This window comes from Stegostoma tigrinum, chromosome 23 (genome assembly GCF_030684315.1).
Source record: "Stegostoma tigrinum isolate sSteTig4 chromosome 23, sSteTig4.hap1, whole genome shotgun sequence".
Taxonomy (NCBI): domain Eukaryota; kingdom Metazoa; phylum Chordata; class Chondrichthyes; order Orectolobiformes; family Stegostomatidae; genus Stegostoma; species Stegostoma tigrinum.
The window spans coordinates 4772795-4793200 of record NC_081376.1 but is presented as its reverse complement, the minus strand read 5'-3'; the positions used below and the strand labels follow the sequence as shown (position 1 = coordinate 4793200).

Here is a 20406-nt window from a genome sequence, read left to right as displayed (position 1 = left end):
AGACACTTGAAAAATTTTGCAACCCTCTTGACGTAGAGAATGGGGAATAACCTCCTCATAAAATCCAGCCGGAGACGGTCAAAATCTCCATGACTGAACTGCTATTACCCATTTTACAGCCCACCTGAAGTTGAATTCAGCACCTCTGACCCAGAAGTAATGATATTTATGTGAATTGACTGGTTACAGAGCCCATTATGGTTAGCTTAGTAAACATGACTGCAAAGTTCAATTTTATTCCCTTATTTTACTCTCCCTCCTTTGATTAATGTTGTGAATGTTCCATGCTTATGGAAGGGCTTTTCAATTTGCACCATTTAGATGTTGGGACTGAGACTGGTTCCCAGTCTACTCAATCATCAGAGAAAGAATTCATCTTCCAGTTTATTTTATTAATTTGTTATAGGCTGAGCGAAATTTGTAGCGCTTGGCCTTTGTAAAACAAACTGACATTTAAAAAATAAGGGAAATGCTCAGTTATATGATCGCAGATTAATAATTTGTATTTCAATCCTGACAAAATGTATTTATTTTTCTAACGCTAACGCCATGCAGCAAGCAAGGTTAAACTGACACCTCATCGGTTATTAAAGTGTGTGTTTGTTGATGCAATAACTGCCGACCATTTCCAAAGTGACTGACTTGGCAAAATGTCAGTCAGAAATCTTTGAGAAGGAGGTGAAATACAGTTCGCTCAAAGACAAGGATGTATTTAAACACAGACTGTCAATAGCTGGTACTAAAAGAAATGCAAAAACATAAGCCAGCGATAGCAGGAACTGCAGATGCTGGAGAATCTGAGATAACAAGGTGCAGAGCTGGATGAATGCAGCAGGCCAAGCAGCATCAGAGGAGCAGGAAGGCTGACTAAGGTTTTGGAGTAGATCTGTAGCTCGGGTTGTGGGTGTTGAGGTTGGTTGGCTCACCGAGCTGGTTTGTTGTCTCTGCCTAGCCTGTCCCAGGATCTTGGTGTTGTCCCAGTCGAAATGGTGGTTCTCCTTGTCCATGTGGATAGAGATGAGTGAGTATTGGTCATGTCTTTTTGTAGCCAGTTGGTGTTCATGTGCCCTTGTTGTTAGTTTCCTTCCTGTTTGAAGCAGGTGGGGCTTGAATACAGGCATCCTGGTCCAGTGGCAGGGACATTACCACTGTGCCACAAGACCCCTTTGCTCTTGGGTAATAGCAGTTCACTCATACAGATTGTAACTGTCTCTGGCTGGATTTTATGAGCTTTTTCTTCACACTCTGGAGAGAGTTATAAAATGTTTCAGGCGTCTACACGTAATTGGTTGGTGACAAAAGGGAAGCAGTTAGACTTAAAAGTAGTTTGGCTTATATGTAATAGGTGCATTGTAGTACTGGAGTATTGCTGAGAAAAGGGACATGCTGGTGAAGCATTTTGTCTTGCACTCATCAGGTTAAAACTGCAAGAATACCTATTCTGAAAGGGAACAACAATTTATACTGCAAAAGAAAAAGGCATTGAGTGGTTGGTAAATGGACTCTGGTTGATTGAGGCATTCTCTTGGACCTATTTGTTCTCCGTATTTATGTTGAATTTAAAAGAGGAGCAATGCCAGGATGCTTTTACTTTTTGATCTGTAAAGGACAAAAGGCCCAGTGTGAATATATGCTGAGGCTAGCAAGTGAAAATGGGGCACATTGCAAACTTAACTAATTATCTTCAATTGGCCATTTGCTTAACAGATATTTTGTAATCAACCTGTTCAGAGATGTTATGATGCATCTCTAGAGCAGGTGGGACTCAAAGCCAGGTTTCCTGGTCCAGAAACAGGGACATTAACACTGTGCCACAAATGTCGTTTGCTCAACTTTATATGCTAGTAATTTCATTAGAGAATTTAAAAGTAAAAATGCTGCTAAAATGTAAGCAATATTTATTAAAAATAATATAACATTTTGATGCAATCATAGAATCCCTACCGTGTGGAAGCAGGCCATTCGGCTCATTGAGTCCACACTGACCCCCCCACCCCACAAAGAGCATCCTACCCAGACCTTCCCCCCTATCCTATCTTTATTACTCTGCAATTCTTATGGCTAATGAACCCAGCCTGCACATCTTCGGCCTGTGGGAGGAAATCGAAGTGCATGGAGGAAACTTGTGCAGACACAGGGAGAATGTGGGATCTCTACACAACAGTTGGCAGAGACTGGAGTTAAACCTGGGCCCCGACCCACTGTGCCGCTACAGTTTATTCAGAAAGTATTGACACCATCAGCATTGGATCACTATGCTGGTTGTTTTTCTAAATATTGTCTTTATATACATGACAGTTCAACCTGACAACTATATTTCTTTTTTGTTTCAGAAGAATAGCTGGTTCCCGGCCGAGGCTGCGCTGCACTTTTTTATGGGAACCCCGCAGTCCATCGTGAACAGGGATGTAGCTGTTGACTTTCAGCTGAACTACTCAACGCGAAAACTATCAGCAAAAATTATTCACCCAAAGCGAAAGATAAAAATAGATGGTAAGCTCAGTTGTGTAGCTTTTACTTTACAGAACTCTAGATGTTTTGCAAATGCAAAGTTTATTGAAACCAGTCCTGCAACAATTAGACTATGCTTGCTCCTCACAGTGATAGTGGGTTGATAGAATGGCAATAATCATTGAGCTTCCATTTCATAGATAGTAGGAACTGCAGATGCTGGAGAATTTGAGATAACAAGGCGTAGAGCTGGATGAACACTGCAAGCCAAGCAGCATCAGAGGAGCAGGAAAGCTGACGTTTCTGAAGGGTCTGGGCCTGAAACGCCAGCTTTCCTGCTCCTCTGCTGCTTGGCCTGCTGTGTTCATCCAGCTCTACACCTTGTTATCTTCCATTTCCTATGTGTTTTGATCGGGTGCATCAAATTTCTACAAACATTGAAGGTCTCAATGATCAGTCTGAGTTTACATTTAAGGGGCAAACAATTGATAGTAATGTGCTTCAGTTAGAGGCAGAATTACTGTATATAAAGAAGATTAAAAACAGGAAGGTTTGTTTCCAATGACTGGGAAGTACAGAACCAAGGGTCACAGTCTAAGGATATGGGATATGCCATTTAGGATAGAGATGACGAGAAATTTCTTTACCCAGAGAGGAATTCTCTGCCACAAAAGGCAACTGAGGCCAAAATTTTGAAGCTTTCTGTGAAAACGATTTAGTTTTCAGGAATAAAGTGATCAAAGGGTATGGAGCAAAAGCAGGAACAGGGGACTGAGTTGGATGATCTGCCGTGATCGTATTTAAAATGACAGAATAGGCTAGAAGGGCCAAATGGCCTCCTCCAGCTCCTATTTTCTATGTTTCTATATCTGCTGATTCCATCCCGTTGGTTGTGTGATTTTGGAACTCAGCCTCGGTGTGTGGTGATCAGACAAAGATACTTTCTTATCCGGCCAAGGAATCAGTGGTTATTGGGGTTAGGTAGGATTTGAGACACAAATCAACCTTGATCATATCGAATGGCCTGCTCCTCCTATTTCAGATGTTGATATGATGCTGCTGTAAAAATGCAAGCATCCAAGGGACACTTTCCTCTTTGGTATTTTAAAGGTAAACAACAGGTTGAGGGTGTGGGGAGTGGAGTGGATTGCCTAACTTCTTTTCTGCTTGTTTATGCCAAAGGTTATCACTTAATGCCCAATAACCACCTAAAAATTAGGAGGACCTTTCAGAACAAGTTCTCAAATTCTGTCCATTAACTTGTCTTCCCTCTCTTTACACCTTATTGTCGTCATTTTTAAAATGACTGTTTGGGCGATCTTTAGACTATCGGTCCTAGCATCTTATTCTGTAGCTCAGTGTCAAATGTTTTCTCATAGTGAATCCACAGCAAATGCGGCAGCATCAACAAAGAGAGAAATGGAGTGAATGCTTCAGGTCATTGGTGAAAGGTCATGGATCTGGAGTGTCCACTCTGATTTGCAGGTGCTGCCCGACCTGCTGAGAATTTGCCACAATTTCTGTTCTGATCTCAGATTTCTAGCGTCCGCAGTAACACACCACCTTGTCCCCTGGCCAACATCTCCGTCTCAGGCTTGCTGGAACATCTCTCGCTCTCTCTCTCGCTCTCTCTCTCGCTCTCGCTGTCTCTCGCGCTCTCTCTCTCTCTCTCTCTCGCGCTCTCTCTCGCGCTCTCTCTCTCTCGCTGTCTCCCTGCCTCCCTCCGCTCTTCCTCTTCCCATCACGCCTCCTCCCAAATTGTAAGCGTACATATCAACCTTTTCCAAGCAGCTATGAGTTCTGAGGAAGGGTCAGTGGACCCAAAACGTTTGCTCTGATTTCGCTTCATAGATGCTGCTAAACCTGCCGAGCTTTTCCAGCAATTTCTGTTTTTGTTTCTGATTTCCAGCATCCACAGTTCCTTCGGCTTTTATTTAGGAATTTGTTTTTGTCTGACGGCAGTTGTGTGAAGCTCCCTCGCTGTGGCAAAGGCATTAAATAAATGCAGGCTGTTGCTGTAGAGCCAAATATTTGTCCAGTTCCTTTTTAAACTGAATTGATTCTCCGTCTACTTACTTTTCTCGGCTGAAAGTTAGGTTATAGCGTTGCACTGTAACCTCATGGAAGGCTGCTGTAGCTTTTCGTGCTCTTCATTATTGGAAGGGTACCATTATTGTGGCTGGGTTCTACTACCCACCTCTGCTATAAAGCATTCAATAGATCCAGGATCAGCAGGAAATAGAAAGTCTGTTTTCCCAAAGGCAACATGCTCTGGAAAGTGTTACAATACAGCTGCAGTCATATTGGCGCATATGTTATGCACACAGCTAATGCTCTTGATTTTGGTTTTGCAGGAGAGATTACAAAAATGAAACACTCCCGCACAGGACAGCTGGAAATCCTCATAGACGACAAAGACTTGTATTATATTAAGGTAGAGTTGGCAAGTAGCTTTCTACGAGAATGCCAGTGTTGGCGTATATTTGCAGCATGTGTGTTACCCTGCTGTGTTCATGTGACCTGTTCCATTCACAGTGACCTAAATCTGCCGTGTTCCAGCATCGATCAATTTGCAATAGCCTCTGTAAAGTAATTAGTCTGTTGTTGATTGCTCTTGTGGGTTTTGTTGCTTTTTAAGTTGTGATTTAGGGAGAACTGTGAATGTTTTCATCCAACCCTTCAAAATGGGCATGTTATGATGAAGTGGATTTCACACAATTATGATAAATGCAAGGGCAGCTCACGTTAGGCTTAACGAGGAATAAATAGGACAGGATTTATTATATATAGATGGGCCTCATCCTTACCTCTGGGTCAGGAGCCCTTAGTTCGAGTCCATGCTATGACTTTGGAAATGTATTCACAATGCGGCCAAAGGGACTGGTTATTAATCTGCAGAACATTCCAGTACATCTGAGGGCAGGCTACAGTCGTGGAAGACATTTCTGGTCACCTGCCCTATGGAAGGCAATAGTGAAGTACTGCAATATGTGTGGGCCAAGTCAATAGCAATCCATAACCCAACTTTCAGAAATGAGGATGGGAGAAAAGGCAGGCAGACATTATAAAGGGTAGAGCTCCAAAATGACTTGGAGGTCCAGGCTTTCAGATTATTAATGTGTCATGAATAACTACAGAAAGTGATGAAAATACTCATGGAATAGTGGCCTGTATATCTTCAATACTAGAGGACAAAGTGGGACAGGAGTCAATTTTCAGCTATACTAAGTCCTGGCTTGTTCATACCGGGACTACCACATCTTCTAAAGGATATATTGGCATTGTAGGGTGTGCAGATTTGGATTACCTGAGTGTTGCATCCACTTGGGATGCCACGGCATTGAAAGGTTATGGACCAAGTTCATGAAAATTGGGAAGGTAATGGCCTAGTGGTATTACCACTGGATTGTTAATCCAGAGACCCAGGTAATGTTCTGGGGACCTGGGTTCGAATCCTGCCACAGCAGATGGTTGAAGTTGAATTCAACAAATATCTGGAATCAAGAGTTTACTGATGACCATGAATCCATTGCTGATTGTTGGGGGAAAGAAAAACCATCTGGTCCACTAATGCCCTTTAGGGAAGGAAATTGTCATCCTTATCTGGTCTGGCTTACATATTTTTGTCTTCAGACCTACAGAATTGTGATTGACTGACTGTTAACTGCCCTCTGGGCAATTAGGGATGGGCAATAAATGCTGGCCTAGCCAGTGATGCCTTCATCCTGTGAACTTAAAAAAAATCTTTAAAATAGGATTAGAATACTTTGGTGGTTGTTTGTGACTAGTGCAGACATTATGGGAGAAAGAGTCTTTCTCTGTCCTTTAGATCTCTTTGGCCCTATTGTGCTTCAATGGTAGAATCTTGTGGAGGTGGCAGGGATCTCCGTCATTAGCTGGAGTGGAGTAAGAATGCTACATCCTCTCCCACTGCAACGTTTGTCATTCAGGCTCTTGACAGGCCAATGACGAGCCTTCCCTCGGAATCGAGGGCCCTGTGATGAGAAGAGATTGGCTGGCATCACTTCTCAACTCAGCAGCACCACCAGTGGCTACTGCCAGTATGACAGCCACCCAAGGCTTCAGATGGTGGAGGGGCTGAGTGCATGGGTGAGTGATGAAGGGAGGTGTGTCATGGTGTGAGGATCGCGGAGGAAGGTAATGGGGCCTTGACTGGTAGTGAGATGGGTTGACAGTATGTGGCTCTTCCCCACAGAACTAATTGGGGTGGAGGTAGGAAGGAGGTAGGGTCCTCACCTGAAACCATCCTGCTACCACACCTGACACACAGGATGGATTACGCGCCAAGGATTGAATTATGAACAGAGGTTACACAAACTAATCTTATTTTGCATGGAATTTAAAAGATGAAGGGTGATTTGATCAAAGCTTTTAAAATATTTTTGAAAACAAGTAGATGGAAACAATTTCTGCAAGTAGAGGAATCTAGGACATGGACACCTAGAGCCTAAAATCTATAGGCCATTTATTCAGGAACAAAATTAAAAACAAATTCTTCACAAAAGGTGGTAGCAGTTTACAACTCACTTCGAAATGTTATACAGAAATTAGTGCATAGAACATAGAACGTAGAACATTGAACATAGAACGTAGAACGTAGAACATAGAACATAGAACATTATAGCACAGTACAGGCCCTTTGGCCCTCGATGTTGTGCCGACTGTCATACCGATCTCAAGCCCATCTAACCTACACTATTCCATGTACGTCCATATGCTTGATAGATTTTTGTTATTTGTAAGTGTTAGCTCACTCGGTTGGACAGCGGCTTGTGAACCAGAATCTGCATTGTTTGTGAGATGCATATACGCAAATCTGTTTTGCTTTAATGTTTGCTTCATACCTTATAATGTGTTTACCTTACACTGTTTCAAATCAACAAAGCCGTGAAGCTAATCCCTTATGATTGATTGATAATTAGACCATTTTCATTTACATGAAACAAATAACAATCATGAAGATGTCTCTAAAAGTAAGAGACTAAGTGCCAATGGTGTACGCTACACTTAGCTCCTGTTGAATCTTTTTACTTCGCCTGTTGAAGAAGCAGCTCTCCAAAAGCTTGTCATTTCAAATAAACTTGTTGGACAATAACCTGGGATCGTGTGATTTCTGACTTTGTCCACGCCAGTCCAATTCTGGCATCGCCACACCATGAATCTTTTTACAGAGCTGCAGATATTTTCTTATCATGCTTCACCTCTGTCCAGAATTTTCAAGAATTTGGGTGTTCCTGCATTGATGCAAAATGTAACTTAATTCAGTTCTGCAATGTCATTCTCCAGTTACAGTCAATGCAAAATTTTTTGGCAAGATCCTGATCGTAGCCTTTTCATGTCTGGTATTTGTTTTCTAGGGATGGACAAACTTGCAAAGTCTTGATGGAGAGCAGATGTTCTCCTCCCAGCTGGAAGCCAAACTCTCAAAACATGGGAGCCCCATGATACTGTCTGGCAATGTGACCAGAGTCCCTGGACAGAAAATTGCATTTTTTGTATCACTGAACAATGTAATGCAAGAAACAGCTACTGTGTCAGGTTAGTCCAATCAGAACAATCTAACACTCCTTCCCTGGGAACCAGCTTGGGGCACAGAGATTTTGAAATATACTTCCTAGATATCAGCATTTTAATTTTCCTCATTGACTTTTCAGCTTTTGTATTGTACTGCATGGTGCAAATGGTAAAACTTTAAACCCTCTTTAACCTATTTTAAAACCCTATTTTGGTAGCCTATCTATTCCTGAATCACCACCTAAAGTAGCAAATTGCAATGGAAAATAGATGTATTATACCATATGTGTCAAATCATATCCATGGAAGTATAAATTAGATATTCAAACATTTGAGGTTAGCTTCATTCGACTGTAGAACCAAGCTGGAAGTTTCTGTTTTACTCAATTTCATTTTCTGTGGAGCTGTGACAGAGGAATCATATCAGTTGTGAAACTCGTCAATTCAGCAGTTAGCCACAGACATGTTAATGGTAATAGCACTCAAGCCATTCACAGCAAAAAGGTACTACACATGGATCGTAGAAGTTATTCTTCGGGTAACACGTAATCGAGAAATCTAATAGCATGTTATGGTTTATTACAAGGGGAATTGAATGCAAGAGTAGGGAGGTTATGCTTCAGTTGTGCAGGGCAGTGGGGAGACCACATCTGGAGCACTGTGTACAGTAATGGTCACCATGCTTGATGTGTATTTGAGTAAGTTTGGTGGACTTTGAGTCTGACCACATGAAGTAACCTTGACATTATCACCCATTTTGGAGACAAACAACACTCTCACCTTACTGCCCAACAGAATAACATTTTCTGAGTAAACCTCCTCTGTTTTTACACTTTGGCCTCCCAGATGTGGGTGCTTTGGAAGAAGTGCCAGGGTTGGAGGATTGAGCTATAGGGAGAGGCTGAATTGGCTGGGGCTATTTTCCCTGGAGTATCAGAGGCTGAGGGGTGATCTTATAGAGGTTTATAAAATCATGAGGGGCATGGATAGGGTGAACAGACAAGGCCTATACCCTGGTGTGGGGGAGCCCAAAATTAGAGAGCATAGTTTAAGGTGAAAGGAAAGATTTAAAAGGGACCTGAGGGCAACATTTTCACACATTGGGTGGTGCGTGTATGGAACGAGCAGCCAGGAGAAGTGATGGAGGCTGGTATAATTACAGCATTTAAAAGGCATCTGGATGGGTACATGAATAGGAAGGGTTTAGGGGGATATGGGCCAAATGCTGACAAATAGAACTAGATTGATTGAGATATCTGGTCAGCATGAACGAGTTGGACCGAAGTGTCTGTTGCTATGCTGTACATCTCTGTGACTCTAAGGTTCAATAGACTAGTACCACACTTGCTGAGATTACCATGAAGCATCCTCCTTCTCAACTTGTGCCCTCACCTGAGGCGTGGTGACCATGAGATTAAACTTCCATCAGTTTTCTTTCTCTAATGAGAGAGAAGCCCTATAATACTATGGGGCTATGGTGACTTTACTCTTCCCTTTTAACTAGAGTAATATCTGGAATGAACAGATTGCCTTATAAGAAAAGGCTAGACATGCCAGGCTTGTACCCTCTGGAGTTTAGAACAGTCAGAGACAACTTAGTTAAAACATATAAGACCTTGAGGGGACTTGACTGGGTGGTTATTGAAAGGACGTTTCCTCTTGTGACAGGATCATAATTTGAAAATAAGGAGGTGTCCATTTAAAACAGAATGAGGATTTTTTTTCTCGTAGAGAATTGTGAAACTTCAGAATTCCCTTCTTCCAAAAGCAATGGATGCAGGATCTTTAAATATTTTTAAGGCAGATTCTTGATAACCTAGAGCATGAATGATCATCAGCAATATGAAGGAATGTAGAGTTGAGGTTAAAATCAGACCTTAGTGAATGGCAGAGCAGGCTTGAAGAGCCAAATGGCCTACTCTTAGATAATAAAATGTGAGGCTGGATGAACACAGCAGGCCAAGCAGCATCTCAGGAACACAAAAGCTGACGTTTCGGGCCTGGACCCTTCATCAGAGGAAGCTCTGATGAAGGGTGTAGGCCCGAAACGTCAGCTTTTGTGCTCCTGAGATACTGCTTGGCCTGCTGTGTTCATCCAGCCTCACATTTTATTATCTTGGAATTCTCCAGCATCTGCAGTTCCCATTATCTCTGGCCTACTCTTACTCATATTGGTACATAATTAGCTGTGAAGAGAATTCACTGTGGTGTTAATAAAATTATGTAATATGGTGATTGTGTGCAACCTGTACGCCATGATAGGATTTCTTTAGGCTTTCCATTCTCACTACTAGGTGAGCCCCAAGCTGGGTGTAAGATGGTTAGCGTGAATTCAATGGCCCGAATGGCTGACTTTCACACTCTGGGGATTCTATGAAAAATGGAGAACATAACATGGACAGTGTCTGAAGTTATTGCATTTAATATATGTATGTAATGTACATACAGCACCCAGACTATGTATAAATCTGTGACATAATAGCAATGTGCATAGTCATTGTAAGAGTCATAGAGTCATACTTCAATCCACCATATCTAGGCTGACCAGGGAACACTACCCCACTACACTATCCTATTTACCTGCACTTAGTCCATAATCCATCCACGTCAACACAACAGTTAACAAAGCATACAAATGCCTGTACTTCCCCAGAGGCAAAGGAACATCAGCATGTCCACAATGTCTCTTACCAATTTTTATAGATGCTCCATACAAAGCATCCTCTCCGGATGCGTCATAGCTTGGTATGGCAAATGCTCTGCCCAAGACTGCAAGAAATTTTAGAGAGCTGTGAATGCAGCTGTGAATCCCTCAGGGAAGTGGCCAACATAATCAAAGACCCCCCTCCCACCCGGGTTGTACTATCTTCTACTCTCTTCCATTGAGCAGTCTGAAAACAGCTGCTTCTACACTGTTATAAGACTTATGAGTGGACTTTCATGTACAGTTGACCTTTCTCTGCACCTTCGGTGTAGTTCTAACACTATATTCTGCATCTGTTCTATTACCCTGATGTATTTGTGTAAGGTGTGATTTGTCTGCTTAGCACGTAATACAATACTTTTCACTGTATCTTGATACATGTGACAATGATAAGTCAAACTAAATTAAACCAGTGTTTTATGAAGTTGTAACAAGACTTCTTTGATCCTATATTTTACACCCCAGCTAATGAAGGCAAGCATCTTCACCACCCTTTCTACCTGTGCTGACAGCTTCAGAAATCTATGGTCTTGCACACCAAGGTCCTTTTGTTCCTCAGTACTCCCTCGGGACTTGGTGTTCATTGTGTATTCTTCCCTTATTAGATCTCCCATGCTGCATCACTTTGCACTCATTGGGATTAAATTCCATCTGCCAATGGTCTGTCAAATTTACCAGCTGATCAATATCAGGCTGCTGCCTGAGACCATCCTCCTCACTGTCAATAACATCACCAATTTTAATGTCATCTGCAAACGTACTAATTATACCTTCCATAATTCATGCCAGATTACTAATGTACATAACAAACAGCAAGGGTCTCAGCACAGATCCCTGTGGTGCACTGCTAGTCACAGGCTTCCAATCACAAAAACATCCCTTTACCATCACCCTTCGCCCTCTGTTTGCAAGCCAATTTTTGATCGCCTTTGAACAAATCTCTGCTGACTGTTCCTGATTAATTCCTGCCTTTCCAAGTGTTGATTAATCCCTCTGTCAGAATTTTTCTCAATATTTTCCCTACCGCTGATGTCAGACTAACTGGTCTGTAATTACCCGGCCTATCCCTGCTGCCCTTCTTGAACAGAGGAACTATATTATCTATCCTCCAGTCAGCTGGCACTTTACTTGTGGCCAGAGAGGTAATAAATGTCTCTGCCAGAGCCCCAGCAATCTCCTCCCTTGCCTCCTACAGCAGCCTGGGATGCATCTCATTAGGCCCTGGGAAATTACTCACCTTTTCACCCATTAAAACATCTAATACCTCCTCCTGCTTAATCTTACCATGCTGTAAAACCTCACCATGCCAACTAAAATCTCCAGTTACAATGTCTTTCTCCTTTGTGAATACAGATGAGAAGTATTTGTTTACGATCTCACCCACATCTGCTGGTCCCACAGATTGCCCCTTTGCATTCTGAAATGTCCCACCCTTTCCCTGGTAATTCTCTCGCTCTTTATACACTTATTTAAAAAAAAACCTGGGAGATTTTCCTTGGTTGTATCTGCCAAATGTATTTTGTGGTCCCTCCTAATTTCTTTTTAAGCAATCCCCTACACTGTCTATACTTTTGAAGGGCCGTTTTTAATTTGCTGTACGTGACATATGCTTCCTGGCTTTTGTCTATCAAGCTCGGATGCTCCATAGTGAGTCCATCCACAGCTGCAGCCACTCCATGCAATTAGTAAGGAACTGCAGTTGAACACACTTCCTGCGTACGTGGTCAGCGTGGATACTGGAAATGCCCCTAATTCCCCACATTTTGTAGGAGGAATGTGCTACACGGCCAGGTTCTGTTGCCTGTTCAAACCTGATCAACCTGCGAACAATAAACAAGGAAACAATTATTCAAACTTACCCACTACTCACCAAATCAGATTTCTCTCTAGCTCTGACTTTCTATTCCTAACAAACTACAAAAAGTAAGGACTTTACACTCTCTCTCCCTCCTGATATCAATCTCTTAGTCTCTAAAGTCCGTTCCTAAGCAACCAGTCCTCTTGCCCCATGTCACTTTTTGAACGGTGACATCACCTTAGGAGCTGTGGCCCTGGATTTGCCCATTCCGTTCCTCTCCCACTGCTGCTCCGACTGAGCTTGTTGTAAATAAACCTCAAGACATCTGTCTCAAGATGAACCTGATCTATGTGATATATAACTCGTGAGCTAACATGTTGGTATCACTCGGACCACAGCATGCCAACCTGAGAAATCATGTCATAGTGGCATGCTGGTTGGCATGGCCTGGGTGTCTTACCCCAATGAGGGGTCCAAGATGTTTTGGGAGATGTGGTTTGAGAAATTGGCCAGGTATCTTACAGGGAGCTACGACCTTCCTAGGGTGGAGAGGACAGGTGTGCCTCTGATGGGCACAAGGAACCCCTAATAGGAGGTACCTCCCTTTACTCTGAAGGGGGAGGGGCAGATTCCAAAGCATATTGGAAATGTGACACTGCAGTATCTCAAAGATCAGACAGGGAGAGTTTGGGTAACAGGGCTGGTGGGGATGCCCACACGTTAACCTTCAGAAATGTTGCTGACTCTTCTACCTCATAACGGGCATTGTTTTAAGCCATATTCATCGTTATTCTGGAGAGGCAGCCTGTCTCACCACGTGGCTGATGCTAGACATGTAACCATGAGCAGTAACTCATGAAGTATTAATTTGGCTCCACGTGTAACCTCTGTTATAAGTTTCAGTTTGGAGAACAGACTGGCATTGAGTCCGAAGCGGGCTGGTGTAAGTTCCTTTTTTATTTAAGTTAGCAGGCAACCAGATCCCTGTTCCACGTAGTATATTGAAGAGGGCTAAAGTATACTTTATGTTCAGAACTATCTATTTAAAAAAAAATGCAAGCCTGTAACATAAACAGAGTTATGATTAATTGACTATTTTTCCTTCTGAACTACTTATTTCTGACTTTTATCACCAGACTGGAAGCATTTATTAAGCCCTTGTGTTGACTCTAGGATTTCGACCACATTCTTTGACTGTCTGCTGTCTCCATTAGAGTCTTGTCATCTCTTATACTTGCAAAAGGAAAGAATATATTTCTGTAGAACCCAAACAACAGAGCTTTATGAAATCCAAAAAGCTCAATTATATCTGGCCGGTTATCAATAGTGGTCAGACCTCAGAGAAGCATACATCTTCACGCTTATGAAGAGAGTGTATTCCAATGTAGAAATAGCAGGTCCCTCAGCCCATTCAGTGCATGCTAGTATACATTGTTCAGATAAGCAATCATTGTGATTCCAAGTGCCAATCTAATTTCCTTCCCATAATAAATTGTGGATAGTGGAAATTTAAAATAAAAACAGTAAGTCCTGGAAGCATTCAGCTGATCTGGCAGTAACAGCATAGAGAGAGCCGCAGAGTTCACCTTTCAAGCTGAATATGACTTCTCTTCAGAACTTGAGTCATTTAATCTATCTCTGTCTCTGGAGATGCTGCCAGATTTGCTGAGTATTTCCAGCACTTGCTGCTTTTACTTCTACTTTCCACCATCCACGGTGTTTTGGCTTTATTTCCAGTATTATGCTGGTATTTCCAGAACTTTACGTTTCCATTTAGTTTTTAGGTTTCTTTCCTTCTTTCCAATTTCTGCTAGAGTAACAGTGTGATGAAGATAGCTGAGTTAAAACCTTTATGAATCAGTTTACTAATGCTGGTGCAATATGGCCCTCTGAGTGTTTAAAGATTGTCTGTGACTCCTTTACCTTTTATTCATCCTCTACTGTCCTCTAACTTTGTTTGTTTTGGTTCACATTGAAATGTTTCTCCTCAAATATCGATGTTTGAGGAAGGGCTGCTGTGCACAATTAGAGGGTTGTTGAAAGTGCTGAGGTGGTGGTGTTTATTTGATCTAGTTGACTGCCAGGATCCTCATCTCAAACTTCACAGCTGTGGAGGTCAGAAGAGAATATGGAAGCAGAGGTGACCCAGGGTTACAGGTTTTGCTAATCCTTGCGACCATTGTCTGGTATGAATTGGTCTGGCCCTTTGTTGCAGAGATCCATATGCTATTTCATGTCATTTTGATACACATTCCTTATTAGCACAGAAGTCTCTTTGTCCATCAGAGAGTTGTGAACACAGCTCAGTCCATCATGAAAACCAGCCTTCCTTCCACTGCCTCCATCTATACTTCCTGCTGCTTCGGGAAAGCAACCAAGATAGTCCAAGACCGCCACCCTGGTTATACTCTCTTCCACGTTCTTCCATTGGTCAGAAGACACAAAAGTTTGAAAGCACATATTGACATATTCAGGAACAGCTTCTTTACTGCTGTTATCAGACTTAAAAGCGGATCTCTCACATATTAGAGTTGATCTTTCCCTGTAGCTGTAACATGATATTCTTCATTCTGTTCCAATACCCTAATGTACTTGTGTAAGGAGTGATTTGTCTGGGTATCTCGCAAAGCAACACTTTTCACTATCTCAGTATGTGTGACAATAATAAAACTCAAATGTGTTGAATAGAATTGAACACAGAGAGGTCAAAATGAATGAAGCCGAATGTATAATTTGGTGTAGTGTATTGAAAATTACATTGTGCATTTTGTCCACTTGAGGCTAGCATACAGATACAAAACAGCAGAAGGAGTCTGCTAGAAAGATTTAATAAAGATTCATGTTTAACAGCTCACGCAGTTCCAATTCTAAATATCACTGTCAAGTGTGCAACTATTTCTGCTCCCAGGAATTTCAAACCCAGCATGAGGAAGGGTCACCAGACCCGAATCATTAACTCTGATCTTTTCTTCACAGACGCTGCCAGACCTGCTGAGCTTTTCCAGCAGCTTCTGCTTCTGTTCATGAAAAATGGGTATGTGCTAGCCTTTGTTACTGACCCAGCTACGTTGGTATAATACAAAGAGCCCTTGACTGAACTAGAAGGGGGCAGGATGAAGGCCAAAAATAATTTTAAGGACTTGTTAATTTCAACAAAAGAAGGCGGTCCAGTCTGAACATGAGGCAGGTAGCCAACCACTTGTCTCGCAAGATGACCTGGTTCTGCATCAGTTCTGAGTGTCTGTCTGGTATAGAGCAGACACGCAGCCTCCCCCCACCACATTTTATATGGTTACAACCAAGTATATCTCAGCTCTCCCAGTTCTCCTCTGATTTGTATTCCAGCCATGGGAAAGACAATCATGTTTTATTTGTCCTTCTGTTCTCCTTCTACAGTTCGTCTGGAGCAAAAGGTTGATGAGAAACAGAGGCAGTATACAATAGAGGCAGATACCTACCTACCACGCATAGTGGGATGCCAGATCATTGGCTTTGTGCAGCAAAGAGGATCCACCTGGTCCTCCACACTACGAGGAAAATATGGCCTCTTTGGTAAGATGATGGCAGCAAATGGTAATGTATGCAAGTCAAATGTATGCAAGCATTGAGCAACAAGTACACAAGGGTAGAGCAGGCCAGGCAGCATCAGAGGAGCAGGAAAGCTGGCGTTTTGGGTCGGGACCCTTCTCCCAAAGATACAAAGGTTTGAAAGTGTTTACTGACAGATTCAGGAACAGCTTGTTCTTCAGAAGGGTCCCAACCCCAAACGCCAGCGTTCCTTTTCCTTTGCCTGGCCTGCTGTGTTCCTCCAACTCCATACTGTGTTACCTCTGACTCCAGCATCTGCAGTTCTTGATGTCTCAACAACATAAGGGAGTTGCATTTCACGTTATTGTGCATGTGTGATTAGCACCTGAGATGGCTCCTCATTCAGTGCTGATTTGATTGCTCAAAATCAGCAGGTCGAGTGGGTCTGTCTTCTCCTCAACCTTGTTTCCAATGGTTCAGCTGTAAATTTCCATTGTATTGGTTTCATCCCTGGGCAGCATATTGCATTGGGTTTCCATTGCATTGCAAGGCAGCTGACCAGGAAACTCTCCTGCTCTTTCCCCATGCCATTAACATATGGGAAGGATTGCAGACTGATAATCGAGCTGTTCAGCTAGATCGCCATTACGCCTTCAATGACCACCAAGTCCTGCAATGGAACTTGAACCTGCAACTTCTGCCTAAGAGTTGGGATCACTACCATCATTTCACAAGACCTCTATCTCATCTGCCAGAAATCTCAGTCTATTATCAACAAAGTGAGGCCTATAAATCTACTTAAATTATACTCTGCTAGCAAATGTGCAAAGGTCGAAAACATCCGATTATACTGTTGATCAATGGACTGATAAATCTTCATTAGGTTTTTCAAAGGATGGAAATATTTTAAACTTGGGCTTTGAAAGTTTGACTACAGAATCAGACCTTGATACAGCACAAAAGGAGGCCATTCAGCCCATCCTGCCTGAACCATAGCTTTGAAAGGGCTACAAATTGGTTCCACTCCACTGCTGTTTCCCCATAATCCTGCCAGTTTTCTCCAATGATTGGGCACGGTCAGGAAAGATAGATCACACCCAGCATGGAGCACCACATCAATGACTCTGAGTTTGGGGAATTTGGAAGCAGAAGGAAATAGGTGCTTTTCGCTTGTTTTTGATTTTGGTTCACAGTTTGTGTTTCTTACATAATAAGTTGAAGCCCAGGATCAGGGGCCCAGTGCATTTCTGGTGAACTGTAAGTTCATTGGCTGGTGATAGCTACTAATTTGTCCATCTATTATAGATTACTTTCAGACTGAAGATTAAGAGGGAAATATTTACAGGTTATATTCTTAAAAAGCCAGTAGGAACTTTTAAAAATCAGATTAAGCACAAAGTAAGTAAAAGAGGGATGTAAGGTTGAGCAATGTGTTGTATCTGCATGATGTAGGAGTTGCTGGACCCCATTGTTGCTCATAATGACCATGTCTACAACAAGTGTTCATTGCTTGAGGAATTCCGGCTCTTAATTGATGAGCTGGAATCTTAGCTTTGAACAATGTGATGCTTGAGGGAGGTGGGAGAATTACCTGGATGCTGTGTTTCAGGAGGCAGTCACACCCATTAGATTAACCACCTCGAATTCTGACAGTGGTCAGGAACTGGAGGGTGTGACTATGAGTGAAGCAGGTAGAGGGGTCCAGCAGGTAGTGTGGATGACCTCAGCCCTCAAACTTGTTTAGCAGGTTTGAGATTCTTTCCTCATGTGTGGATGGGAGCAGGAGCTAAGGGAGGGTGACATGCTGGCCTTCATAGTAAGAGGATTTGACTTTCGGACTAAGGATGTCTTGCTGCAAGTATACAGGGTCTTGGTGAAGCCAGACCTTGAGTACTGTGTGCAGTTTTGGTCTCCTAGTGTAAGGAAGCACATTCTTGATGTTGGGGAAGTCCAGAGAAGATCCACCAGACTGATCCCTGGGAAGGCAGGACTGATATGAGCAAAGACTGGATGGACAGGGCTTGTATTCACTGGAATTTAGAAGAATGAGGTGGGATCTCGTAGAAACGTATAAAGATTCTGATGGGACTAGAAAGGCTGGATGTGGAAAGAATGTTCCCAATGTTGGGGAAATCCAGAACTAGGTGTCACTGTCAAAGACTAAGGGCTAAGCCATTCGGGAGTGAGATAAGGAAGAATTTCTTCACTCAGAGAGTTGTGAACCTGTAGAATTCTCTCCCACAAGATGCTGTTGAGGCCAGTTCATTAGGTATATTCAAGAGGGAGCTGGACATGGCCCTTGTGACCCTTATGGCTAATGGAGAGAAAGCAGGAATGGGATACTGAGATTGTATGATCCGCCATGATGATATTGAATGGTGGTAAAAGCTCGAAGAGCCAAATGGCCTACTTCTGTACCTATTTTCTATGTTCCTGTGAGCAAACAGACCAACGCACCATAGTAAAGGGAGCCATTCAAGAGCGGGGAGAATAGAGAAATGTAGTTGCAACCAGGGATAGTATCGTGACGGGAACATGACTACTTTGTGTGCCAGGATTGAGAGTTCCAAAGGCTGTGTTGTCTGCCAGGTGCCCAGGTTCAGGATGTCTCCCCTGAGAACTTGGAGTGGGAGGGATCCAGCTTTCATAGTCCACATAGGTACCAGTGATATAGATAGAAGGAGGAAACAGGTTCTACTGAGGGAATATAAGCATCTAGGGACTAAATTATGAAACAGGACTAAAATCTCTGGATTAACAAGGTGTAGTGCTGGATGAACACAGCAGGCCAAGCAGCATCAGAGGAGTAGGAAGGCTGACGTTTCGGGCCTAGACCCTTCTGAAGAAGGGTCCAGGCCCGAAATGTCAGTTTCCCTGCTCCTGTGATGCTGCTTGGCCTGCTGTGTTCATCCAGCTCGACACCTTGTTATCTCAGCATTAAATCATGTTTGTGTTTCCCCTCTTAAGCTTGAGACAGTAATATGATGTCTTTTGCTTGCCTCCTATTTATTCCTTCCCTTATTGAAAAAGCCCAACTGTGTTTCCCGAGTCCTGGCTTTTTTTGAGCTTCAACCTTAGAAGTAAACTCACAACAAACTCTTTTAAGATGAAATCAGTGGTAGGATTTATCAATGCAGGAGCATTGCTTCACTACTTTATTCATGCATAAAAGCATGTAAGATAGAAAGCATGAGAGAAGGAAGAAGGACATTATAATTTGTTTGAAAAATCAAGATGTTGGTATTTGTTTATGTGATTTAGAGTTCGGTAAGTCCCAATCTAGTTTGGAATCTGTAAGTTATATCAATTTCTTTTTCCTGGGTATGGGATGCAGATACTACAATTCCCTTGTACTTAGAGAATTAGCTCCATTTGGCTCATGAAGTCGGAGATTCTTTCTGGAGATGAGTCTTTTTAGAGGAAGGGGGATAGGCACAAGAACTCTTGTCTGCCAATGTGCTTTTCATGCGATGTCAACGCAACAACTGAAGGCAGAAGTCAAACCTGGATGCTGAAGCAATTCAACAAGTGCAGGTTCCAGTCATGTCGGGCTGGTGTCTACTGAGACACACAGAGAAATGAAGTACTTTGATTGCCCTCATCATTAGTGGCATTACGAGATAAGGCCTACCTCAGTGGCTGATTAGAAAACTGTTACAATCTTGCCATTGGTCAGTAGAAATTTACTATTCCTTTGTGCCTTGATCTTCCCGCAAGAAGGCACATCTCTCAGCAGCTTCTAGTCGCAGTGGGTAGCTGGTCAAGTCTCCAGCAATTAAATGACGTATTAAATGGCCTGGCTGGCTTCAATTTGCAGAAAGTTCTGGAGGATTCCAGCTAATTCTAAGTGCTTGTAGCAGCCATCATAAACCATCTGTCACTGTTGGCCATTTATTTTAAGAAAAGATTTCAATAGGAGTGCAATGAAGAGAATATAGTTATACAACAAAAATTATGGCTGTATTCAAGCCACCAGCCCTTGCACCTTGCCTCTCTCACTGCTGGTTACTGACCTTCTCTGGAAACAGTTTATCTGTATTTACTCTATGAAAACCCTTCATGATTTCAAATGCCTTCATTAAATCTGTTCTCAACCTTCTCTGCTGTAAGTTAAACAATTCCAGATTCTTCAAACTCTCTTTATATTTGAAATCTCATTCCCAGTATCCTGTCATAGAGTCATAAACCATGGAACAGACCCATAGGTCCACCCAAGATTCCCAAAGTAGCCTAGTCCCACTTGCCTGCATTTGGCCCATATTCCTCTCAACCTCTCCTATTCAGATGTCCAGTGTCTTTTAAACATTGTAATTGTACCTGCATTCACCACTTCCAATGGCAGGGCATTCCACATACAAACCACCCTCTGTGTGAAAACGTCCCCCTCAGA

General features: G+C 42.5%; 1 protein-coding gene and 1 long non-coding RNA gene across 4 annotated transcripts in view; one reads left to right on the top strand and one right to left on the bottom strand.

The window, feature by feature from the left end:
• The window catches only part of LOC132210893 (uncharacterized), a 297035-nt gene that overhangs the window by 68795 nt on the left and 207834 nt on the right, over nucleotides 1–20406 (bottom strand). The window lies entirely within an intron of this gene.
• LOC125462404 (uncharacterized) overlaps nucleotides 1–20406 on the top strand; it is a 347507-nt gene that overhangs the window by 147936 nt on the left and 179165 nt on the right. The window contains exons 22-25 of the mRNA XM_059653886.1: nucleotides 2334–2493; nucleotides 4806–4885; nucleotides 7830–8010; nucleotides 15885–16040. Of these exons, the coding sequence (XP_059509869.1) occupies nucleotides 2334–2493; nucleotides 4806–4885; nucleotides 7830–8010; nucleotides 15885–16040 (577 nt within the window). The remainder of the gene's footprint in view (nucleotides 1–2333; nucleotides 2494–4805; nucleotides 4886–7829; nucleotides 8011–15884; nucleotides 16041–20406) is intronic.